The 27,023-nt window shown below is 38.8% G+C and overlaps 1 protein-coding gene across 8 annotated transcripts in view; it reads left to right on the forward strand.

The window, feature by feature from the left end:
- Positions 1 to 27,023, forward strand: part of vav2 (vav 2 guanine nucleotide exchange factor) — a 324,026-nt gene that overhangs the window by 267,083 nt on the left and 29,920 nt on the right. For 3 of the 8 annotated variants that reach the window (XM_041811125.1, XM_041811131.1, XM_041811127.1), the window contains 12 exons: positions 7,960 to 8,059; positions 11,494 to 11,589; positions 20,042 to 20,110; positions 20,318 to 20,404; positions 20,928 to 21,016; positions 21,145 to 21,277; positions 21,683 to 21,697; positions 21,998 to 22,107; positions 22,558 to 22,659; positions 24,758 to 24,846; positions 25,804 to 25,817; positions 25,927 to 25,945. In XM_041811125.1, the coding sequence (XP_041667059.1) occupies positions 7,960 to 8,059; positions 11,494 to 11,589; positions 20,042 to 20,110; positions 20,318 to 20,404; positions 20,928 to 21,016; positions 21,145 to 21,277; positions 21,683 to 21,697; positions 21,998 to 22,107; positions 22,558 to 22,659; positions 24,758 to 24,846; positions 25,804 to 25,817; positions 25,927 to 25,945 (923 nt within the window). The remainder of the gene's footprint in view (positions 1 to 7,959; positions 8,060 to 11,493; positions 11,590 to 20,041; positions 20,111 to 20,317; positions 20,405 to 20,927; positions 21,017 to 21,144; positions 21,278 to 21,682; positions 21,698 to 21,997; positions 22,108 to 22,557; positions 22,660 to 24,757; positions 24,847 to 25,803; positions 25,818 to 25,926; positions 25,946 to 27,023) is intronic. The other 5 variants (XM_041811129.1, XM_041811130.1, XM_041811132.1 and 2 more) reach the window with 3 other exon arrangements.

Consider the following 27,023-nt stretch of genomic DNA (forward strand, 5'->3'; position numbering starts at 1 on the left):
ATCCTTATTTGCACCCAGTCTCAGATGAAGAGGGTCCAGCCTGCCCTTTGTACTTGTTAAGGACTGAAAAATGGCCATGGTAAAGCTCAGATAGTGCACATGAAGAGACAGGGTTGGAAGACAAAAGGTCAAGAGTCAAACAGACTTCTGTTGCACAATTTAACAGTCGTGTCAGCCCTCATGCATACCCCTCCAAGTAAAGTGTTAACAAAGATTTTTAATTGACTCAAACTCAAATGTGACTTTAAGGGAACATTGTTGGCAGGTCGTTGGTAAGGGTTTGTGTGTGGATTGTGGTAAACTGATCAAATTGGGCTCTTACTTCATTTATTTCTCATGTTGTCATATAGTACATTTGCTCCACAGATGTGTGTTGTCTTGTAGCAATGTTTGACATTACTGCATTTAATGATCGTTGCGGCACTGAAACATATGAGACATGCTGGTTTTAAGCTGTCTGTTGGGACTACGAAAACATATAAGCTTCCACTTATCCTCGATTTAAACGTCTCTTTTCAATATCTTCTTTTCTTATCCCTCCCTGAATTGCTCCATGTCTCTGTTTTTCTGTGAGCAGACTGGACTTAGACTATTTCCAGGTTGACGAGCCCACATACTTATAAACATAGGAGTTGACTGGTTACGTTCGAGGTTGAGGTTCAATTGAAATGCATTGAAAGCAGCCCTGTTTAGAAGGGAAGCTGGTCATTGTTTGAGTATTTCTGGTAGGTTCAGCTGCAGAGGGAAAATACACAATCAGCATCCATGTGCCTCGATTACAAGCTACCTCTGAATCGACATCATGGCAACAGTTTAAGACACATACACATACTCAATATGCATACAGTCTGCAAACAACAGGCTGTAGATACTAGCACAGTCATGTTTGCACAAAATCTGTTAGTATTACTTGACTTCATCAGTTGACACAGTTCAGGGATGGATGGGACAGCATTACATGTATTTAATGACAGTACAGTTGTACTTATTCATACCAAAATGCACCGTAACGACTTCCTGCATATTGATGCTTCAAGTGTAGCGTTATTCCATGACTCAGACTGGCAGGCAGTAAGAGATGGGGTCAGCTGGCACTGAACGGCTCGATTACTAATTTTTATTACTAGGGTTGTCAGGTATGTTTCGATTTCAAAATGTTAGTAAGGCAAAAACATTTTTTAATGAAAAAAGAAATAAAAAATTCAGGTCCAATTTGATCAGATTTGGTATTTGTTATGTTTCAGAAGTCATCTGTGTTGAGACATAGCCATGTTTAAGCCTGTTTGTGAAAACTGTTACCATTACCATATAATGAACCAAAATACTACAGTAATATAAAATAATATATTTATTGTATTGACCTCATACCTTACAATAAAATCTCCCCTTTTATGTGTCTTCATAAACACATTTGCAGATGATATACGGTTCATATTTACCAAAGGTAACATTCTCCTAAATGGAACATTTGGTTATTTTAAGAAAGAGGCTCATTAGATTTGCAGATTCTGTGCGCCACAGGCTTTGACTCTCTTCATGTGATTGACATGTATACCTGCCTCTCAATGAGCCGCTCTTGTCTGCTGTAATAAGCAACAGTGGCAGGGGGATTTTGACATCAGGCATTGTGACAATTATTCAGAGGAAATAACTTTGCATTATAATTAATTTGGTTACCTATTGGTGTAAGTCCGTGTGACCTTTACAACAATGTGCTTGTATCTTTTTTCTCACATGGTAGCAAAGGATGAAAGGCTTTTTATTCCTCCTATTTGTCATTGAACTGAATGCCATGGTGAAAATGTCAATGGTTTATCTCGACCACTTCTAAGCAGCCGGAACTGGGCTGAATGGACAAGTGAGCTCAGAGGAAGCTCTTTAAACTGAATGTTCATCTAAGTGCCCTCTTGTTGATATCCTTATTTGCCACATTTCCCAGCTCATTTCCGGAGTAATCCAACTCCCTGATACCCCTGCATTGCCTAATCATGGCAGCACTATGAGCCTCTTTATTGGACGTCTTTGCTCCATGTTCTCCTCCATTTGCTGTGTGCTGAATATGTTGAGTGGAGGTGAGGGGGTCCCAATGCCATGTGTCAGAGAATATTAGCTGGCTCCACAGCCTGTCACTTCTGGTTTGCTTGGAGATTTTCTCAGTTGCTCAGCTTGGCTTGCAGGGCTGCACTAGGGCGGGGGTGGAGGCCCACGGCGCAGTAAGTCAAAATTGCATTTTCTGTGAAATAGCATGAACAACAGCATCCTCATTATGGAAGAGGCCAACACAGCAGGGCGATTTCAACAACGCTGAAAAGAATGTAGACAGCCAGTTTATACTGCTCCAGCTCACTCTTTAACCTAAGGGGAAAGCGCCTCAAACAGCAGCTGTTTAGAGATTGTACTATGTCTCTTTTTCTTTGGTCACATGCCTGTTTTTGTATAATTCCTCCCATGTTGAGGACTGGTGCTGATTATACATGGCACAAGGACAATTTGACAACTACTTGGGGATTTACAAGTCAGCTTCAGTTAGCAAGGGAATCAAAGAGCAGCCAAGGCATGGGGCAGGAAGAGTTCAAGCATGCGATACTAACTATAAATTATTGAAAGTACTGATCACTTAATGCTGCTTATGTTTTGGTCTACAGCTTACAGTTCATTATCAATCAAATATTTAAACTAGAGGCACGAATCTGCTGTGGCAAAAGCGAATCAGCATTTCAATTCCCTGATTTCCTCAAACAAATTGTAAATGATCAATTTGATCTTTGTTCTTCAAACATTTTTTGTTAATTTGTGTAATTTGTTTTATTCTCAACCTGATAAAGCTTGACATTTTACAGATCTGTGCCATGAAATTTTTACTTTGAAACTTAAATCTTTTTAGGCTCAAACCAAGCTCACTGCAACTGTGCAAGTTCACAGGTTGTCCTGGGGGATAACAGTTATGTATGTATCAAGAGGAGGATGATTTGGACTGAGACTCCTTCAGATAGAACTTAAGGTATGCATGTGAAAACGTAAATGAAATGAAATATATTATTAGTTTCAAGGAGGGGGAAAAGTAGGGGCTCTTGTTAATGATGATGCAGAGATTAAGGAGCTGAATGCTCTCCTGTTGGATTCACATCATTGACATCAGCTCAGGGTGTCAAACTAGCCAATGATGCAAGAATATTTCTGACATGCTAGTCTTGTTGAGTCATGATAATGGAGTGTCTTGGATGTGTTGTTAATGGCTTCATATAACAAGACCATTTGTCTTTCTGGACACTCAAAATGGGCCCAGTTTTTTTAAGATGAGCTGCAATATTGCCTAAATCTGCCTGAATTTCTTTAGTCTGAGCCAGCCTTCAGTCTGCCCGAAATCTGGGTGTCACAATTGATGGCCATCTTACCTTCAAGGTTCATGTGGCCTTGATCGCTTTGTCTTGCCGATTAACTCTCTACAACCCCAAGAGGATCAGACACTACCTGAAAAAGCATACAGCACAGCTCCTTGTAATATTGCTTATTGACTACTGCAACTCATTAGGCCTCCCTGCATGCACATTTAAACCTCTGCAAAAGACCCAGAATGCAGCAGCATATCTGGTCTTCAACCAATCTAAGACAGCGCGTCACTCCTCTGTTAATCTCTCTACTAATTCAAAACTCTAATCTTTGCTTACAAAGCAGTCACTCTGTTTACCTGGAATCACTCATCCAGGTCTACACTGGCTCTTCTGTCACATCAGGCCCCTAAGTCACCAGCCTGACTCTTCTCCTCTGTTGCCCCCTGATGGTGGAATGAATTGCCCAACTCCATTCAATCCGCTGAGTCCCTTTCTGCTTTCAGGAGAAAGCTAAAGACTCTCTTTAGAGCACATTACGCACTTAACCAGACACTTCTCCACTATTGTCCCTAGCTGGCTTACACTGTCCCACTCCACTTCTGGGGGTTTTGTGCCCAGCTCTTTGTGAACTACTCAGCACTTGCTTAAGGCTTCTAGATGAGCCTCTCAAGTCCCAGACAAAAGGCTGTCAGTACAATCTCAGGAATCAGTTGTTGTCTAAATATTCTTCTGAAGGAAACTTTGGTGGTAGAGAAGGATTCATTATTTGTTTTGTGCACTGAAGACCTTCAGTCTTCATCTTTGTGTCAGTACAGCTAACCCATTTAATAAAACTGTATGTCCCAACACCAAAATCAAGTAATTACTTACCATTGAAGAGCGCTTAAAAAAAATTTAAATCAGTGGAGTGGCTTTTATCATTTTTATGCTATGAGATCAAAGCTGAGCATGCTTTTGTTTAATTTTCCAAAGCTTTAAGCTGAAAAGTTTGTGTTTAGTTTAAGAATGGACAGACCAATCATTGACATTTGAGGAGAATGAGGTCATCATTATGGGTGTGGTTTGGTTGTACTGAAGGCTGGTAAACAATGGCTGCTGGTGAGGCAGGTAGCTTGTTGTTGCCATAGCAGCAGTATTAGAACTGGATGGCATTTCTTTATCAAAAGAAAAGGAAAGAACTGCAATAAAAATTTTCTTTAGAAGGAAATATGTTTACACTTTTCTCTTTGTCTGTCTTTAACCCTCGAAGATGGACATTGTTGCATACGACAAAACAGACACAGGTTACAAAAAGCTGAAAATGTTTTGAACCGTAACGACCCTTTCCATGACTTTCTTGGATTCATCAGATATTGCATAGTTTGTGGCCAATCAGGGTAATTTCTTCTGAAGGCCTCTTTGCCTGAGCTGATTGGTGTATTTGCTATGAAACAATTAATTAATACAAGAAAATCAGCTTCCAGTTTCTTCTAGTTTCCAAGCTACCAGGCGCACAGTCGTACACACAAAGGCACTTTTTTAAAAAGTGCATGCACAAAACCACCCACTTACCCCTAAAGACACACAAAAGAAACAGGACAAACTTCTTTCAAGCTTTGCTAGATGAGAACACAGTCCTCTTTCAATCATTTCATCTGTTAGTGCTCTGGAAAAAAAAAAAAACTTTGTTGTGCTGTTATTACTCATATTTTCTCATGAAGGCCACAAACTGAAAACTTTACACTGTATAACATCTTTCAGTGAAAATTTGAACATTGGAACTGACTGTTTTATTCATCCGAACCAAGTCCAAATAATTCCAAAATCTTAAAAATGTTTCATCATGTTAATTATTTATCCACCATAATTCCAAATTTGTATAAGGAGATTGAAATTTGCATTTTAAGAAGCTTTAAAGAAGATCTCAGTGTCACATTTTGTCATAATTACTTTTTGATGGGTGCCACATCCAGGCTACTCTGCCGTCTTCTAATTGATCAAGGACCCATTTATTTCAACAACCCCTATCCTGGATGAGTAAGAGCTGAGGGGAACTGTCTCCCTGAGAGTGGAGTCAAGTCTTAATCAGGAGCCTGTTAACCTTGGGCGGTTTAACCAGGGTAGAAGACTAACTGCAGGGAGGCTGTAGTCAAAACGTCTCCTGGGCTCCGGTAAAGCTTGAGTCATCATCACTAGTGGAGCTCTGAGGAGAAGAGGATGCTGAACTAGTAAATGGATTTGACAGAATTGCAGCTTAAAGAGGAAGATTTCGGTTCAGTTGTCAGAGGTCCACCTTTGGCAAAATGTGAAAACTAAACCACAGTTTTGAAATGATCTTCAGAGCAGTGGATTCAAGCTGCAATAATTCTAAAATCTAGGACAAAAAATAGTGATGTTATTTCAAGTTTGAGCTGAACGTAGCTATCATAGTATTTACAAGAAAGTAGTGTGCTTAAATGCTGCTTTTGGTTTGTAAGAAGGGGAAGTAATGTTAGATTTATTTCTTAACATGCTTAGTCTTTGATGGGAAAGACTGCAAATTTCCTTTTAAAAATGCCATTTTTGAAACCACAAGAAAATCCATTAATGTGTCATTATTAAAACTTTGTCAAAATGGGAATTGCTGCAATTAGACTGAAAAGTGGCTTTAATAATATCCTTTTAATGAAAGTACTTTATCTGCACTCTAAATATCATCTTGATGATTATTCAAATGATAAACTGTTTGAATTGACTTGACAGTTAATAATACCTGAGTATTATTAGACATGAAGTGAGTCATTTTGTACATGCACTCCTTCATATTTTTCTTAATGGATAACAGCAATTATCTTTTATAGAGACAAACATATAAACATTGTGTTACACAGAATTAGCTGTCTCATACCGCCAAAGACTAATTTGTGCAGTCTACATCTAAAGATACACATACTACACATACTAATGCGTGTCTGTTGTATTGGGGTTGATGTAAAAAAATATATCCACTAGAGGTCACTGAGCAGCCATTGTTGTGTGCCAATGTTTTTGAGTTTAAACTGTGCCTTGTCTGATTGTAAAATAAAGAATATTAGAACAAACCTAGTTAAAGTCACACAAAGGCATTTCTTTATGGCGCATCTGATCCCTAGACTGAAAAATACAAGGCAGATCTGGTTTAACCCTGTCTCCATAATAAGGTTTTGTGCCCTGTAAGGCACTCAAATGACCCCTGTCCCAGGTCCTGAAACTGCTGCCCGCAGGCCTGCAGATAGACCCTTCTTGAAATGAGTGCAGAAAGAAAACAGAAAATCTAAGTCTATAACAACCAGATAGTACTCCAAACATGGATTCAGCAAACCTGAACAATACATGAATGCAGTGGTTTTACAAAAAAATCCTTAATTCCTTTCAGAAATGACCCCATAATCTTGCAGTCATCTATGTTCATAAAATAGTCAAGTTTGAAGTGACCTTGATTATAGGAGCCACCAGAAACATTTGTTAAAGTTAAATGAGCAAAACTGCAAAATGTCCTAGGTGTGTGTCTTCTGAAGCAGAGTACATAAATGTATGTTTGTCTTAAAAGATGAGGAATCATATAGGTTGTTTCCTGCGCCTACATTTCCCTCCCTCATACAAACTTTCACTGGTTGCTGCTTTTGCAGTGCTACTCTTGTCTCTGTCACAGATCTATAAGAGGCTTGATTAGACTTCAGGGTGCCAGCTCTCTGTGCTGCCTCGCCAACTCTACCGGGGTGGGTGTTGGGGTTTAGCACTATACCAGCCGTGCCAATGCCCTACTTTGAGTCAGTGAGTGAGCGGGAGGAATGTGTGCCACGTGCAGTGGCATCCTGCAGGCAAGATGACTTTGAACTTCCTCCCAGCTGAACCCACAGATCTGTGTCAGGGTCCCATTGTAAAATCTAATGAACACAGCTCTCATATCCTCACAGCTCAAAATTAAGAGATTTTTTTTAGTCACACACTGATAAGAGGAGCTCTGCTGAGCTGCTGATATAAAGCATCATCTTTCATTAGCGCTTTGTGAATACAGTGAGTTGGCAAGATGGTGTAGACCGTTTAAATATTACCCTGGGATAAGAATTCAGCCATTTCTTATTCATGGTATTCACGTACAGTTCTAGTCATAATTCATTAACACACATATTCATTTATCTAGCCCATATAGTGCCTAATGACTCTCAGGCTGACCTCTCAAAGTGTGGTATTAATCGAATAATTAATGTGCACTACGTTGCTTCAGGCTCCAAGACGATCACCAGTGCAAAGCTAATTGTGGACCCAATTTTCTTTTCCTCTTTTTACAAAGAAATTCCAGAATAACATTTTGATGATAAAGAATACCCTTATTAGTCCTTATTAAACCTCTTTCTCAGATTTAAACTCTGCCCTAAGCTATAGGCAGGTTTTATGTGCCTACATGTCTTTGAATGTTCTCACTGAGAAATAAGAATTAATTTCATTGTCTTTTCCATATTTTTGATTGTTATCCCATATTGGGTCTTAAGTAGAAATGCTTTGACATTTTCTTTATTTGGACAAAAGGAGTCAGTGGTTTCAGAGAGTTTTCACAGAATGATCAAAGAATGAAGAGTTGTGTCATGACACTGAAGACTGACAAATACTGAATTGTGTTCATTTCCAGGTTGTTGATCTACGGTCAGTACTGCAGTCACATGGAGAACGCCCAGAAGACACTGGATGAGCTAATAGCAACACGAGAGGATGTCAAGATTAAAGTAGAGGTACAGTCCTTTCACATCTATACAAAACCAATCAAAGAACTGGTTGACTCAGCAGTACTACTGGTTGTTAGCAGTTATTGTGGGAGTGGTTCCAAGCAGCAGCAGTAAGAATAATCTAGTATAGGGGATCTCAAATTTTTCTATGTCATGGATCCCTTTAAAGCATTAGCTTTTAACTGTGGTCCCCTCTCTTGCATTTGTCCCAGTTCATCAAACCAGGGCCAGGTGACTTCTAATCATTGGAACGTCCTCTTTTGCCAAGCTAGTCTCATAAATTTGTAATACTGCTCTAAGAGTTTCTTGGCCCTTACCTGACACTGTTTGGCAGAGCATTAAGGGAATCCATTGTTCATGTGCTGACTCACCAGTTTGTAAAGTTTTGGGTCTGCATTCATAAAGCCTCCAGAAAGTTGCTCTTTTTGAATAAATTGTGACATTTTCTGAGAATATCCTCACAAAGATAAGACTGGATCCTTGTAATGATAACATTTGCTTGCAAACTGTCTCTACACCTATTAAAGTGCACTGAAGGTGAAAAATAGCAAGGATTAGTGAGGAGGTTTTGTAAGAGGCTTAAGATTTTCTGCGATTGATGATAAAATGGTAGAAGGATGAAGGGTTTGGTTATGGCAGTCTCAAAATAGTTTCATTTCATTACTACATGTTCAAGCTTTACAGATAAATGCAAACAGATAAATATAAGAGTTGTGCAAGGAGGATTTATGCACAAACAACATCTAACAATTCACAGTATGACCAGTATGCTTGGTATTTGTTTACGTTCACAGTGGTAAAAGGAGGCTGTGATATAATGGGGTTAAGGACAAACTTGTATTGTGCTTTTGACAGCTTTACAAAACAAAACAATAGACTCAAGGGATAAATGTAACCATGTATCATTTCATTATCCAGATCAGAACAAAGCAAATGAGCTACAAGTGTGAAAGCACCTGGAACAACCTCATTTTAAGGTTTATTAAGCCACGGCTGTGCCTGGTTATCAGAAAAAATCCCTTTAAGCCACAACACAGTGCTAAACCACCTTTAGTGGAATACAGCATGTTGTGATGACACACCAGAGTGTTTTAAATATCTGATCAACATTTAAGATGAGGCATTAACCAAGAAAATTTAAATTCAAGTGGAATTAGCAGCAGGGCAATTCATAATGATCAGATGCAGTACGATGTTGACATTAAAGCTGATACCTGATAATTTTACTAGATCATCACAAAGTGGGTTAATACTCTCATTCTTCATGCTTAGCAGAAACATGAACATTTACTGTCTAATGCCTTTCAATTTGGATGATATGCTTTTGATCCCCCTATCCATCCATTACCTACAAAGCCTTCAGAAAATATTTAAACCCCCTTCACTTTTGCAATTTAGTTATGTTGCAGCCTGATGCTACAGTAGAAAATATTCAATTCTACTCTCATTAATCTACACTCAGTATCCCAACATGAAAAAGCATAAAACAGAATTTTGAAAATTTTGCAAATTTACTCAAAATGGAAAACTGAAATATCACATTTACATTAGTATTCAGAACTTTTGCAACAGCGCTTGGAATTTAGCTCAGGTTCTTCCCATTGCTCTTGATCATTGCTGAGATGTTTCCACACCTTGATTGGCGTCCACCTGTGGTAAATTTAATTGACTGGAAATGATTTGGAAAGACACGCACATCTATGGAAGGCCTCCCAGATGACAATGCATATCAGAATAAAAACCAAGACATGAAGTCAAAGGAGCTGCCTGTGATAATGGCCCTTCTGTAACTTTGTCCCATCTCCACACAGGATGTCTGGAGCTCAGTCAGTGACCATCGAGTCTTGGTCACCCTCTTTTTAAGGCCCTTCTCCCCTGATTGCTCAGTTTGGCCAGGTGACCAGCTCTGGGAAGAGTCCTGGTTGTGCCAGATTTCTTCCACTGGAAAATTATGCAAGACACTTTGCTTTTGGGAATCTTCAGTGCAGCAGAAATTTTATAGCCTCCTCAGACCTGTGCCTCCTTGCAGCAAGTCTCTGAGCTCGGCAGACAGTTCCTTTGACCTCATGGCTTAGTTTTTGCTTTAATATGCATTGTCAGCTGTGAGGCCTTCTAAAGAGAGGTGTGTGCCGTTCTATATCATGTCCAGTTGATTCAATTTACCACAGCTGGACTCCAATAAAGGTGTAGAAGCATCTCAGTAAAGATCAAGAAAAATGGGAGGAACCTGAGCCAAGGTTCAAGTGTTTTTACAAAAGGTCCGAATACCCATGTCAATGTGATATTTTATTTTTTATCTCTATTAAATTTGCAAAAAATTTGAAAAGTTTGTTTTCAATTTGTCACCATGAGTACTGAGTTTAGATTTATGAGAATAAAAATCTTTGTTTTTTGTTTTTCTTTTTTTGACTGTAGCATCAGACTGCAACATAACAAAATTGGCTGCGTGCATGTTTATTGGCAATTATTCAAATCTACCAATGAAATTTTAAAGATTCTGACATCTTTCATAACATCAGCCCTGGTGGAAAAGGATGACATTGAATAAATTCAGATCTGTGGCTCAAATTTGCCATTCCTAAGAAAAAGTGGAGATGAGATCAGAAAGGCAACAAATGCGATTTTCAAATGTGACCTCAGAATCGTTTCATTCTTAAATTTCTGTCAAAATAAACATGAATCAGAAGAATCCTATTGTTAGTGTGTTCACTATAATTTTGAGATAGGAGGTTAATTGAAGAGACTGCTTGAATAAGATTTAAATTAGAAGCTTATTGTTTACCTTGATGTCTGAGACAATACTTTGAGTTCATGGAAAAAGAGTTAATATACAATTACACTGCTACTGAATGATCCTCAATATTCTGTGGAAGTTTCTTAATTGTAGATGACCAACAACTCTTATAAGGGTATTAATGTACAATTGATAAAAAAAGGGAGAATATTACAGGCAGGATTGTTGTATCTCTGTAAAGAGAAGCCCTCTGTAACTGGGTTAAACAGCCTCTTGCTGTTTATCTCCACCAGAAGAGGGATAAGCTGTCCCTGTTACTCAGCAGTTATAGAAATGTGCATAAAGAAACGCCTACACACTACACTGTGAGAGACCCTTATAGCATGAATCTTACAAAAGACGGCTTCTTATGGAGCTGGTGCAGAGTCTATAGAAATGCTCATTAGTCAGAGGAATTTCTCGGTCAGCATTCAGCACCACTGCGTCACAAACGGCTGGCACTACCAGAGCTTTTGTGTCCCAAAAGAATACACCGGCCTTGTTGTTGCTAATGGAATGCCCTGTGAATGTGTGGAAGCAGTCGTAGCATTGCAACAAAACACAATGAATTAATAACAATGAATGAATGCTCGTTTACAGGAAATGTGCCACACAGTGTTATGCAACTTGCACTAACTTCCTTTCTGCTTGTGTCATTGTTCCACAGGAATGTACGATGAAAGTGCAGGAAGGGAAGTTCAAGCTGCAGGATCTGCTGGTGGTTCCCATGCAGAGGGTGCTGAAGTATCATCTACTACTGAAGGTATGTGACATCTCCCTGCAGGAAAAAAAAAAAAACTACAATAAAATCAATTTTCAATTGCAAAAATGGAGATGAGGGAACTGCTAAAACATCAAAGCAGAGCACCTAATTTAGATCCAAATCACTCAGAACAGACTCTGTCCATCTCTGTATGCATCACAGCTCTTTGAATTTCTTTCGGACAAAGCTTGGAGAAAGGAAGTCTTCATCACTTTGATGACTGAAGCAGATGGAATGGAAATTGCTTTTTCACACTTTATTTTCCATCTTTTAACTATCAAACACTCAGCCCCCTGTAGAATTGATAGAAGGCTCTGAAAGTGTGTAGCTTTCCTCTTCCTGGAGGATGCTGTAGTCAGCTTTAATTAAAAGCATTCATGTGAGCAGTGGCCCAGTTTTACTGGGACAACAGCTGCAAACTTGTAGCACAATTCCTGTTGGCGTCATGCCCTCACAACAAACCTTTTTTTGTATGTTAATGGTAAAACAACATAAAGCTTATACCAGTTTTTGACCAGTATGCACTTCAGAAGTATGTATATTATAATTTAATAGTCCATAATTAAGGTTGGCAGAGGTGGACTGACATACGTGCATGGGTTAACCTGCCTTTATACATTACGACACAATATCATAACACACCTGTGATCCACAGTGGCACCCGATAGTGCAGCCTATTAGTTACACAGTAAGATGACCTATGAAAAACCACTTAAACTTCATAGCCTGGTTCATTCACAGGGGTCTGAGGCCTCAATCAGGTTAGGTCCATTACACCATGAAATCACAGCAATCACATGATCAGCACCATGGACAGCACTACAGATCAATCAGCTGTGACAACAGTGACAGCTCAGATGGAATTATACTCTCCTTACTCATCAAGAAATATTCACTGGAAAATGCTACATTTGCAGCTGAGACAGGAAAAAATGTAAAAGATTATATGATATGATTATGAGCTATATAAACCTACATACATGCAATTTGTGTGCATTAAGAGAGAACAAGTAGAAGACAGAGAGTTCCTAGGTTAACTTAATCATGATGCACTACAGTGATTTACATTTTTATATGTGGCTATACCCTTTGTGAATACATATGTTGGCCAGAGTCACTTTTGGAGGTGATGATGGACAGAATGATGTCAGCTGTGGTGATGTGGAGGAAAACAGCAGAAATCCGCACAGGAACATTGAAAGGTAGAGGTGCAATGAGTGGGGCTGAGCAGGCAATCATATTATGCCTAAAAAGAGATACAAGATAAGGTCAGATATTTTGGTGTTGAGATGAGTCTGTCAAGTCTGTGTGCCAATCTTCTAGAGTATTTAAATGATGGCAGCATCAGAAAACTGCAACAGTGATTATGTGTCAATTGGTTCAGAAATTGTGAGTTTACATACTGTACATGTAGCAGCTTTTATGAAATATTGTTTTCCCCAGTGCAAAGTGTGCACCCTGGCTTTAGGGCCTCTCCATCGTAGAATTTGTATTTCAGTCCATCGCGGAAGACATTCCCTTCTGTCTGTGCCCATAAAGCAAATAAAACACTTGGAAATTATAAGCTTGTTTCATGTTTGCTGTATGAAAGTTACAATTTTCTGACTGCATCAGAAAATTTGTAATAGGTCCTTGAATAAAACCTCTGCCCTCTGTACCAATATTTGGACTGCAAATTTAAAGGTTAACCAAACCCTAGAGTTTTGGCTGAGGTGATTCTATCCTGGAGTATCAAAACAAGCCCTTTAAACATTACAGTATCAACATGGACAGGGCTGAAGGGGGTTAGGGATGCCCACTCAGCTCTACATGCTGTCACCATAAGCTGCAATATCCAACAGCTGATGCAACCCACACACAAAAGAATTAACAAGTTAAGCTTAGTTATTAAGTAGGGGTGTGACCAGACACTTAGATCAATAGAGGTGTGATGACATTTTAACCTGGCATGCCAGACGGATGTGTTTCACACATCCATCTGGGAAACCACTCATACACAGCGTTTGGGAAAGGGCAGAGCCTTTGAAAAAAAAACTTGGAGGGTGATTGGATGAACTTTCTGTCTGTTAAATCTTTATGGGCCAATCAGAACAACAAAACACGTGATGTAGCCACCAGTGAGCTATGCCCCTACCAAAGGAGTGAACTCCATCAGAGCTGCACAACCGGAATCATGGCGACTATAGACGTGTCAGTACTAGATTTTTGTCATTTTTGAAAAGAAAACAACTCACTGCTGTTCTTTGTTCTTCTTTTAATGAAGAAATGTTGTCAAGTTCTGATAAAACTGGTGCTTTAGCAGCATCCACGCTAATGTCTTAAGCCATAATTGCACCGGCCTCTTGTTGCTACTCGCTTACGTCACGGCTCCGCCACGCCTCTCGATGCTGATTGGTCCTGTCACTGTCTAACCGGGGCCAAACAGTTTAGATGGGATCTTTACAAGATGGATTCGCCAGTGAGAAACAAGGAAACGGGCAAATCCATCTGCTTTGCAAGGTTAATGAGATTTGGGTTCATGACTAGTCGAACAAGCCCCATCTCTTAGACCATATGGTGAGGCACTTCTGTCAGAATGGAAATACACACTAAAACTTTCAGAATAAAATCAGATTTAACTTTCAGCTGGGCAAGAGTAAAGGTTAAGGTATGAGTTAGGATAACATTAAAAGTTAAAACCTGACCTGCAAAACCAAATTACAAACCTTTGAGAAAGCCAAGTAAACAGTCTGCTGGCTGGGGAAAAAAAAACAAAAAAAAAAACAAAACAAAAAAAAAAACTTGTCCTTCTAGAAAACATTCTAACATAGCTTCCGTAGCTCTGTTAGCTGCCTAAGCTACAGAGAAAGCAAAGCCAACAGAGCTTAGTTCGCTAAAGCTAAAGCTTACAAAGCTCATGAATATCTCTTAAAACAAAGCTAATTTAAGCTACATAACTTTGTTAGCGTTTGCTACATTTACTAAAGCTCATGCTGCTAAAGCTAACTTGGCTTTATTGGCTTACATTGGGACATTAACGACATAGCATAGCTATATCAGCTTGAGCTAAAGCTAATGTAACATTTTATTCTGAGTTTGACCTCAGACCTTTTTCTCTGTTTTATTCATGAAATGTTGCTTAGTCTGTTGTGTGTAGTGTGGTTATTTCTTGAATGTAACTGTCAGACTTTGAGAATTAAGTGAATTTCTAAAACTGGAATCATGTACTGGCAAATTACTGCACTAACATTCTGACAGACAGAACATCTCACATAAACGGTCTGCAAGAGGAGGTGTCTGAGATCTACCATCTGCAGCCAGACTGCCTTGAGTCTCGGATGTCTTTGTCATTGATTTCGAGTTCAATATTGGGTTCTGTCATGGGTCATTGGGTTCTGCAGCTATGCAGCCTATTGATCTCTTGAGACTCTAAAATCTTGTTGAGCTAAAATCTAAAGATTGCATCACTTTCCAGTCATTTAGCCATGAGGGACAAATTAAGTGGCAGCAGTGGCATTTTAGTCACAAAAATGTAATTTGAAGTAGAGGGCCTTCATCTGAGTCACCTTTGGGCCATGACAACAGTGGTCCAGAACTGTAACTGTTTGAACCGTTGGCACAAGCAGCAAATAAAGAGACAGCTGTCAACATAAAGGGACAGGAGGGCAGAGGAAATATCTGAATAGTAGGTGATTCCACCAGAAGTATTTTACTGTTATATAGCTCAACAGAGTGGTCCCAACATAAGGTAAAATCCTATCCAAGATAGACTTAACCTTGCAAAGCAGATGGATTTGTCCGTTTTCGTGTTTCTCACTGGCAAATCCATCTTGCAAAGCTCCCATCTGAACCGTTTGGGCCTGGTTACAAAGTGACAGAACCAATCAGCGTCCAGGGGCAGTACTTTCAGGCGCGGCAGAGTCGTTACGTAAGCAAGCAGCGAGAAGAAGCCAGTGCAATTATGGCGGAAGAGCTTAGAGTGGATGCTACTGGTGTAAGTTTTATGAGACGTTGACGACATTTCTTCATTAAAAGAAGAAGAAAGAACAGCATGGAGTTCTTTTCTTTTAAACAATGACAAAAGTCATGTACTGAAACGTCGCCATGGTTCGTATTATGCAGCTCTCTATGGAGTTTACTCCTCGGTAGTAGTGCTCCTCGGTAACAGCTACGTCATGTGTTTTATTGCTCTGATTGGCCCGTAAAGATGTGACAGCCAGAACGTTTATCCAATCACTCTCCAAGTTTTTTTCAAAGGCTCCTCCCTTTCTAAACCCAGTCCATGGGAAGTTAAGGTAGACTAACTCTGAATATGAAATGATGGTATGATGCTTTAAAAGACCAAAGGTCATATGTTATCAACTTTGGAGGAAGAACTACACTGCCCATAACCCGAGAGTGTCTCTGATGCCATGGAAAAGTTTATCACACCTGTAAACCACTGAAATGAAGTTTTTACTTCTGAGGATATGAATGGGGAAATTTACTTCTGTAACCAGAGCTGCCAAAAACGTGGGTGGTCACCTGCCTTCACATTAGCCGATAGAAATATTTAGTTGAAAATTCTTCCAACCTGTAGAGGGCAGTTACTTCTAGCATGTAGAGTTTGGTTTGGCTGGTTGTCAAGATTTGGACCCACGTTAATCCACAATACTACTTAACATCCATATACATAGGTTTTAGCTGAAGAGCAATGGTCTCTGGGTTTAGTTACTCTCTAAATCGATTCAGCCATTTACAAAAGGAAAAGCTGGTAAACAAAAGCTTACATCCTCGTAATACTTCCCAGTAAAGATCTCCCTTTAAGAACACCATGTTATTCCTGTTTGTTAGATGTCGACACAAACAGGTCCTTAAATAGCAGGCTTGGCTTTCAAGATTTAGTCACAGAAATGATGATTCATCTTGCGTTTACTCTGTTTGATCCTCAACAACTACGCTGCTTTAGTCTGTCTATTTCTGAGATTTGACTGGTGACAGTTTTCCTCTACTTTGCCCTTTTCTTCTGCTGTTTTGCCGACTTTAAGTCTTGCCAAAGGTTAAAATTGTGTTTGCTGTTTTTTGTGACCAGTCCATCAACCATTTGCACAGTAACTCTTTGCCCTTTGGAAACTGTCAAATGCACTTTATGACTTCAAAAAGTCATTGTGGCAACACAAAGTGCTTCTTGACATTTAGAATTATATTGCTTATGCTTTGTGTTTCCCATGGTACCTCTGCGTTGGTTCAGCCTTGGTTTCTTACGTTGTTTTTTAAAGTGCTTTTCTGTCCTATGGTGTAAATATGTATGATGACATTATTATATACAACTACAATAAGATAAGTCAAAGAAAAGGCATGGACAAAAAAAAGGTGCAGAATGTTTGTAGCATTTCTGCTTCTGTGCTGATTTTATGCACTGAGTACTCACATTTATTTAGATTGCTTTCATTTTTTTAATCTATGCATTTGTTTTTGTAATAATAAGAAAAAATAAGCTATTGCTTGCAATTATAATCAGTAACTGCAGACAGCTTGAATTTATTCTTTTGTGCAAACACATTACAGAAAAATATCTGACCACTTATTTTCCAGCAAACATCTTCCCCTGAAGCTCTTTCTGGTGTTCATGTATAAAACATGCCTGCCACTGTAATATTCCCCCTGATTAATTTTGCATCTCAATTATGCCTGAGCGTATATCTGAGTTTATGATGTGGTGAGTAATGGACGGGGGTAGAGGCGGATGTTTACGTCAGGTGATTGCAGGACTACACTGTGACTTGTGTATTAGTTTGAATTGAGCTGCCGCAGGAGTCTCAGCCAGGCACTGAGGTCAAATCAACCGCGCACTAATCAGATTAAATGCACCCCATTTCACTGCTTCCCACAGTTCTGCAGTCAAACTCTGCTGTGTACTGCTTCTGCAGGGCATGTCAGGCTGACAAGTCCTGTTTGTGTGTCCAGTCATGCCTGAGGGTTCATCTTCAGCTGATGGTGTATAGATTTCATCAAAACTGTGTCAGACAGTTTGCTCATGGGTTGAAAACTTGTGTTTTTTTATATTCTATGTGTCAGAGCTGCTCTCTAAATAAAGCCTATTCAGCACAGTCATCTCGTAAGTTATTCTCCTCAAGCAAGGTTTGAATTTTTGATGAATTCCTAGTGTTTTTAGGAAACCATGTGATCATTTCTCTCATCTAAAATTGAGTGCATAGGCAGACTGCAGGTTGTAGTCAGTGGTTGTTCTTATCAGTGCAGAAAGTAACAGAGAGCAATATTGCTGAGTCAGCAAGTCACTTGGATAAACTTGAAAAAGAATATGGAGGTAAAACGGGGCTGATAGTGCTTTCCCTCAGTGGAGCTGATGCTGCAGCTGATGGGAAGCCAGTGAGAGATATTGCCCTTGGATTTAAATGAATGGCTGGCACTGTTTGTTCAGGATAAATGCACAGTGAGGGGTGGATCAACAGTGATAGTCTCATAGTGCACATAGTGTGTAAAGGTACAATATGTATCTCGTTTGCAATTAAATGTCAGAAAAAATAGAATTTACAACACCTTAAATACTTCCAACAGATTTCAAAGCACAGGATTTTTTTTCATAGCAGCTGCCACGAAAAGACACAATGAGCACAAACTGTTGCCTCACACTGAGTTCTAACAGTGTCAGCAACAAAATCAACCTGATTACATTCATATTGTAGTACCCTGGCAGCATGTGAGCAATGCAGTGCAAAGTTTTCCCCCTGTCCCTGTGTTCCTGTTGTCCTCTCTGGAGGTTGAATTGAGATTGGAGAGGAACAAAGAGGGAGATAAGAAGGAATCAGGAGTGTCTGAAAGAGTATTTCCTTGTTTTTCCTTTATTTACCTCACTCAACAGAGCCTGTTAGATTGTTGGGTATGATAGCTTAGGGTTAGAAACTGGAGCGTCATCAGTCAAGGTCCAAAAACAGACCAGCATGGAAATTTGTGTGGTTGCATTGAACTCCCAGCTAACCATATAACAAAAAAAGTAGGGAAATTAGTGTTTGGTAGATCATTTCTTTGTTGTAACAATGCTTCTTTGCAAAAAAAATCTTTTAAAGCCTGTTTATTCCCCTTTGAAATGGTGCCATATTTGTATGGAACATGCATTTGTGGGATGAGCAGCAGAGCTAAGTTTATGGGTTGTGGCCATGAAAGATTTGCCAAATCTTCTCTGCCAAATCAAAAAGCTTATTCTTCCATTGAGTCTTGTTTTGTGGATTCGATGATTGAAGTCTGAAGAAACAAGACACATTGGAGCCTCAGCAGCGTGTGGAAGAACTATTCACAGCCACAACAGCTACAGTTTAAAAAGGAAATAAACAGACTTTCCAACAGTCTAAGATTTATTGCCAAGAGGAATAGTTTCAACACAGAAATAATCTGCCAGACACAAATTTCCTTAGTCTTTGTGCTCAGTTTAGATAGGGCATCCCCTAAGTGCAGCCCCCTCACTTTGTCATCTTTCTTTTACATATCTGTAGAGCCCTGTTTGTGCTTGTTTAGGGCCTATATGTGTGAGAAGGAGGTCTCTTAATAATGATGATAATGTAAACTCAAATTTCCTAAATATATTGATAAAGTGTCCAAAATAAGATTTTGAAAATGCATTTATAGGAAATAAATCATACCGTGGATGCTACAGTCTGTTGCCATGCAGCAAAAGTAAAAAAAAACTGATTTTTCATGCCTTAACATGTCTGACTGACAGATAATACTTTTTGATTTGGACACAAATATGTCTTCCAAATAATGAAGCATTTATGCACAGTTAACTCTGCCAAGACTTCCATTGTAAGGCTAAATATGTCCTGAGAATCGGAATTTTAGTCACTCTGTGGTGGCAATAAAACATTCTTGATTATGCATCAGGATGGCAGTTGGTTTCCTCTGTTTGCTTTTATTTTTTGCTCAGTTTCTATGTCATAGCATTATGAAACAAACAATACAGCATTGTAAAAAGTATGACAGTTTGATTTTGTCACATCAGATTCCTAGCACAGCTTATAGGATTTCACTGGAAGGATGGCTGGCACTATTTCATTCTCAGTGAGAAAAGTATAAAAGGATTTTAAGACACCATTGTTTCATGAATGTATTTGTCTGATCCTGCCACAGTCTATATCCACTTGATTAATCAGCCCCACTGGCCGGGGGAGAAGGCAGGAAGCAGACAAAAGCATATCATAGCATTTGTGTTACTGGTCGCTTATGTAGAGGACAAAGGGAAATGAAAATAACAACATGTTTACAGTCATCTGTTGACAAAAAGAACAGTTTACACTGGAGGCTAGTTAGTACAGTGTACATCTCTGTCCTTCTCTTTGTCTGATGCCATTGTTTTTTACTGTAATACCTTCCCAGTAGACCCCATTATATCACCATTTTTCACTTGAGTCTACAGTAGTAATAATAAAAGCTTAAGACATCCCCTGAATAACTTGATTCTAAATATGTTCTTTCACAGGAACTTCTGAGTCACTCAACAGACCGACCAGAAAGACAACAGCTAAAGGAGGCTCTTGAGGCCATGCAGGTCTGTGTGACATGTACTTGAATCTGTGTTTATGAATGTCCTTTGAAAGTGTATTACATAACTACACCACCATGCTCAGAGCCACAGCTGTTTAAATTGTTTCATATAGCCACTGTGCCTCAAAGGAGTGTAAACCTAGCATGATATGACAGATGTCAGAAAGATTCTGAGTTGAAGTCTGAAAGAACGCTTGCGTTTCTCTCTCAGGATCTGGCCATGTACATCAACGAAGTCAAGAGGGACAACGAGACACTGAAGAAAATCAGCGAATTCCAAAGTTCAATAGAAAATCTTGTAAGTTCTGGGAACTCCTCTGTCATACCCTTTTCTTGTCAAGGTTTTCAAACATTGTTTGACACAAAGCATGTTGAAAGACCTTGAAAAATTCACAGTTAAATCTGTTTCTTATAAAGGATGATGGAGAAGATATTTTTATGCAGGCTCCGATTTGGGGAATAAAGTAATATAAATAGAAGTTATTGCAGTCATATTCTTGTCTAATAATAAATTATAACTTTTACCACTCTCTGTAAGGTTTGTGATCTTTTTTTTTATCCTTTGTCTTTTTCTCTTGTATTCCACTTGACTGGCCATGTCATTTCCCCGTTAATAGTCAAAAGACTAATTTTAGACTTGTATATGTGCTAAATATAGTAACTAGCTGTACAGGGACTGAATGGTTCCCAAGCTGCATCATTCAGCATCAATTAGGATTTCTCCGAAATTCTAGGGTAGCTGAATTATGAATAGTTTCTCATTAAATTGTAAAGTAGCAGTTCACAGTAATTTAACATTCTGTGTATCATTGTGCCCTAAGCAGCAGGTGAAACTGGAGGAGTACGGGAGGCCAAAGATAGACGGAGAACTGAAGGTGTGCTCCATTGTTAACCGAACAAAACAAGACCGGTAAGTCAAACTCTGCAGAATATCCAACTAAATGGTTTGAAAAATAAAAATAGACACTGCAATTACAACATGTGCTCACAGCTGATTTGATTTACTGATGAATATTTTTGATGTTTTTGTGTTTTCAGGTACATCTTTCTGTTTGATAAAGTGGTCATAGTCTGCAAGAGGAAAGGCTACAGCTATGAGCTCAAAGAGATTATTGAACTGCAGTCGTATAAAATGTCTGACGACCCCATGAACAACAGAGACATGAAGAAAGTAAGAATGGTTCTGTAATTATGGAAAAACAAATGGAGCAAAGTAATTTCTTTCTCAGTGAGATCATTGCAAAGGCAGCCTTGCTAGTGCAGGTGATGAAACCTCCTGTGTAATCATTACAAATGTTGCCCTTGAGCTGAAGGACCGTGTTGATGGTAATTTCAGATATGGAACTTATGAGTAATGCATTGAAGTGTCAGATCTGCATTGTGCCCGTCTGTGCTTGAAAGACCATGCAAATGAAATGAAGGTCATTTAGGATTCATGAAATCGTCCTGCAGTGCATCACGCCGATAATCTAACATTGCTTTTTATTTCTTTTAGTTTAAATCTGCATGGGTCTCTCCATGTTTGCATGTGTAACTGGGTCTTTCTCTGGTGTCTTTCTTTTTGCATGCTTACCAGTCAAGTGGAAAAATGGTAAGCTCAACTGACCCTTTTTATTTAGCTCATCTTCTCATGGTGGCCTATTTCTGGCTGTGGTGTTGTTGGGTGTGATTGCTTGGCACCAACTGGCTCTGTGATTCGCCCTCCAGCTTTCAGTCATGTGCATCGCTAAAGCATGTGTACCAACATTTGGTTCTAAATTATATGTGATTGTAATTGCAATATGTTTTTGTACATATTTATTCAGGTATCACAAGCTTCTGTGCTTGTCTCTGTCATTGCCATCCGCATATATCTCTGCCATCTGTTCTCTCACTCACTTTATCTCTTCAGTGGTCATATGGTTTCTACCTGATCCACCTGCAAGGGAAGCAGGGCTTCCAGTTTTTCTGTAAAACTGAGGAGACAAAGAGGAAGTGGATGGAGCAGTTTGACATGGCCATGTGAGTATGAGAGGGTTGTTGAAATGGCTAAGGTGGGCAATCAGTATAATTGAGTTTAAATATCCATGCAGTGGCTATCCTAAAGGATCATTTCAGAAGTGGGACTGTGCAATATACACTGTTTTAAAGATATATCCTTTTTTCAAAGGAGATACAGGATAAGACACTTGTGTTTTTTTCAATATTATTTTTGTTGATGTTGTTTGAAACTGAAAGATGCCACGTCACATGCGAGGAAAAAAGATTACCATTAAGAGCCATTAACAGCTACATGCTTAACACAAGACCATCGACTGGACATGTCTAAATGAGAAACTGAGCTGCAATATAAAATAACTGACAAAGAAAGTCTGTTATTTTAGTGATCTTGTGATTTGAAGTCCATAAAAACAAAGCTCTTCTGCTGTTAACATGCCCTATGTGTTCGTCTTCTTTATTATTTACTTCCAGGTCCAACATCAAGCCTGAGAGAGCCACAGCCAATCAACATAACTTCCAAATGCACACGTTTGATAAAAACACCAACTGTCGAGCCTGCAAGATGCTCCTGAGGTAACGACCTGGATACCTCCACTGCTGCTGCACTTCATATTCATATTCCAAGATGAATTATAAATGCTTCTTCTTTTAGACTTTCCAGGGAATACGAAAATTCCAGCATTATTCAGTTTCAGAAACACCCTGTTTTTTTCCTTTTAAATCTAGGCAATCTTTATTATAAGTCCTGCACTAGAATATTTTGTCCAAAAGATTTTTTGTGTGTTTTTGGAAACATGCTTGATTGATTCTGTGTTAAGACTTTAATGAGAAGATGGATATCTTTCTCATGTCTAGAGCTTCTAAATGTCAAAGTACATTCAGAAGCAATTAAAGGCTAGCTGCACGATTTAAGGCAAAATTTGCCCCCACTACAACCATCAGTGGCTTGTCAAGACCTGCTGCAAGTCATTATTTGTCCAAAAAGTCCAAGTATGTGTGGTGTCAATGCAATTATTTTACCTCTTCTGATTGAGTTGGTCCCTCCATGATCTTAAATCTGGTATTTCTGGTTACAGATAGGACTGCCTCTGACAGAATACCTACAATTTCCATGAGTGGCAGCAAACTGAGAAGTGTCACCAGCTGGATATTACATACTTTATAGCTCCAAAACACACATTTGAATTATCATGGATTATCAATATGAAATGGGTTGAAACTGTCCTCATATCTGTGCTTTCCCTCCTCCAAAAAGGACATAAGGAAAAGCAAATTTAACCCAGAAGAAAGTTAAAATATGTTTTTGACCAGTGCCTCAAGAGATAAACACTCACTTTCCTGTTACTATAATAAATTTCTGCTGAATTTAAGAGTCGGAAGTTTGCATCACTTAAAAGTGCTTTAAAGTCTTTGCAGACTGTCAGTATTTATCATACTACTACTCCCAAACATCATTTTTGTGTCTGATGCTTCCCCCCCTGTATATCCATGGCATTCACAAAAAAGCTAAGGTTACTTCTACAGCTACTTTTCTCCAGAATAAGCAAAATATAACTGAGTAATTAATGCATGGGTACAGCTGCATCTAAAAAAATTAGAATATCATGTAAAAGTTCTTTTTTTCCTTTTTTCACTTCAGAAAGTTTAATTCCCATGAATTCTAGATTAATCTCTCACAAAGTAGCATATTTAAATATTTTTTTTAGTCTTGATGAGTATGGCATACAGCTCACTAAAATCAATGGTCCACTATCTCACAATATTAGAATATTGTGAAAAAGTCCAAAGACCATGCAGTTGAATGCAACAAAAATAAGAACAGTTTCACCTAAAATGTACACTTGCAGGTGTCTCTTTTCACACCTCATGTGAATTATGCAACAATAATATTGTACTGCCCATAGTTGATAATTTTAATATTTACTACTGGTAAATAAACATCTATTAAGATAAAACAAACCCAAAGCTCTCAACTCAAAAGATATTCAGCCACATTTTAGAGCAACAGACAAACAGACTTAAACCACAGAGGGAAAATGCTTTTTGGCTCTCGTAGCCCCTCATTAGTGTTAAAGCAATCTTTGGAAAATCACCCACTCAGTGTGGCTGAGACTGTGATGTTATTTTTAAACATCCCCACTTCATCCACTCTGTCCCTGAGCAAACCTCCTGTGTTAGAGTGCTGCTCCACTGCAGCAGGGACAACCCATGTCTCTGAATCACCACTTTCACCTCTATTAGAGTCAGCCGGCTAAACTCCGCTTGGTGTATTGACCCACAAATTTCATGGCTTGGCTGACCTAAATTCACAGAGCGACTGGAACTAGGGACCAGTGTTAGCACCCCCTGATAGATGCTAATTACTGCTGCAGCCCCAGCAGATCCCATCATGATTTATGGCACTGGCTATTTAACATGGCAGTGTGCGATGCATGCAGTGTTACTGTATCTGTAACAAATACAGTGCTGGAGTGAACAGACTTTAATGGAGCGGGTTGATTTTGTGTTTAAAGGATCGAAGAGTGCAAATGATGGATCACGTGTACGCACAGTCACAGGCTTATTGCAGCAAGCAGCAGCTCCCTTTGTGTGTTGTTCTTACAGTGAAGTTAATTTCTGTCTGAGACACTTCCTGTTTGCATTACTGATGTACATGTGTGTGTTCCCCCAGGGGTATCTTTTACCAGGGCTACTACTGCTCTCGCTGTGGAACAGGAGCTCACAAAGAGTGTCTGGAAGTCATCACCATCTGTAAAATCAGTAGGTGTTTCCTCTAACCTCCTAGCAGTCACCCTTCATTCATCTCTCCAATTTAGGAAGGGTGGATTTTAAGACATAAGGTTTATTGCATGGGTCATCAACTACATTTGTACAAAAGCCAGGTTTGCCTTGCCAGATTCTTTGGGGGCTGTACTTATAAATCAACTAAAGTTGAATAAATATTTTAATGTAATATTGTATTAGTATTTTCTTTCAAAACATGAGTATTTTTTAAGGCAGTAACTGTAAGATTAGTCCCTAACACCTCTAGCACAGTCATCTATGAGAGGTTAATTGATATATTTTCACTGCACATTTTCAAGGCTGTCAGGTTGTTCATTATTTGGTATGACAGTAGTATGGTGTGCCCTAATAGGTGGAAAACACCTGCAGGAAACGGGTGCTTAGATTAGATTGTCATACAGGAAAACTGCACTCTCCAAGAAGCTGAAGTGGAAAGATGACACAGAAAACTGCAGATTTAATCAGGACTGGACTGATCATGGACTACTTATGTGTTTATAATGCATCATATTTACTAATAATCTCTAACAGATGGATTTCTGTTAAAAACTGATCAAATGTTCAGCCATTCCTGTTAAAACTGTTGCATTCTTGATTGTTCTGGGGTATGCTTTGATAGCTGTAGGGATTTAAAGACAAAAGATTCCCTAAAACATGAAACATCTTTTTTTTACACACAATGATAATTTTTGGGGGGGCCAGATTAGGTGCCTTGATCGGGCCTGATATGGCCCCTGGGCCGGCAGTTGAAGATTACTGGTTTATTGGATGTGAAATAGATGTGACAGACATGCTTGATAGCTAAAATCAGAAATATATAAGGTTGTGTTGATGTATGTATGCATGGCAAACAATAATAAAATGATGTAATCAGTAACAGTTTTCAGTTTGATTAGAAACCCTATCTGACACTGTTTCTTTATTCCTTTTCAGATCCTCATGACTTGGTGAGTAGTCAACGTAAAATGTAGAGTTTATAGTAATATAATCATCCCCTAATTGCGTTAAAGTGTTTAAGATATTGTATCTAATGAAGCATTTCTTTGTCTTAAACAGGAACCTGGGCTTTCATCAGGTAAGAGCAGCAAAACATGATGGAGAAGACTTTCATGAAAAGCTTTATCATCTGTCAGCTGTCTGTGAAGTTTGTTCTGGACAGTGCTGTTTTTGAGCTGCATGGCTCTCTACTGCCATCTAGTGGATGAATCCTGCACATGTGAATCAAAACAGGACTACAGTTAATTTAGAGGGGGTGGCAAAATGCAGACATGCCTAGATATATATGGTATATTCTTAATATATTATTTCATATTAATATATGTATTTTTTAACTTTTGACGTTATATTTGGTCCAAAGATACAAAATCCATGCATCAACAGATACAGTTTGACTGTTCAAAGTCTAATCTTCTAAGAGGTGTTTTGTTATTCTGCACATTGGTATCTAAATAGGTGGGGAAATGGATGCCTTACAATGGTCCTGACATAAATTTGAACCCAGGATGTTGTGGTTTTATTGTGTTTTTGTTAAAACACTGCATCCTTTAGAGGGTAGTATGATTATGCAAACACACTCCTGCCTTTATTAGTGCATTTATCAGTATTTTATTGAAATCCAGACTTCAGGAAGCTACACTCTGTCCAAACACTGTTTAGCCCTTGTGTTTTCTTTGTTTGGACTTTGTTGTCCGTGTGGGTCACATTTAATCCACCCTGGTTTTGCTGTTTTTAAAGTATGGTAGCATGAAGTGTTTGTTGTTTCTGTTACATAGTTTTATCCAACTCCGTTTCAACTTTCAACGTAAGTTTTAGACTTTTTTTTTTAAATGCATGGCCATTATGCCTCATATACTAGTACATGGGATTATTCCTTGATTTTGAGTTTTAAAATAATGAAAATGTGTTTGTTTGGTTTTTTTGTTTTTTTGTTTTTTTGTTTTTTAGTTTTTTTTTATTTACTTTAGATATGTTTAGAGGGACATTTGAGGATTGATGATTAGAGACTGATTTGTTTTGTTTTCTTATTTTTTTCCTACCCACGACTATAATTTTAATGGCAGCAAATTATCATTCTTGTTGTCTTTGTTGGTCAAATATGACCCGGTCTGTTTTGCCTCATTATAAAGCATATCAGTAGCCTCAAAGCATAATTG

This window comes from Cheilinus undulatus, linkage group 17 (genome assembly GCF_018320785.1).
Source record: "Cheilinus undulatus linkage group 17, ASM1832078v1, whole genome shotgun sequence".
NCBI classification, from domain to species: Eukaryota; Metazoa; Chordata; class Actinopteri; order Labriformes; family Labridae; genus Cheilinus; species Cheilinus undulatus.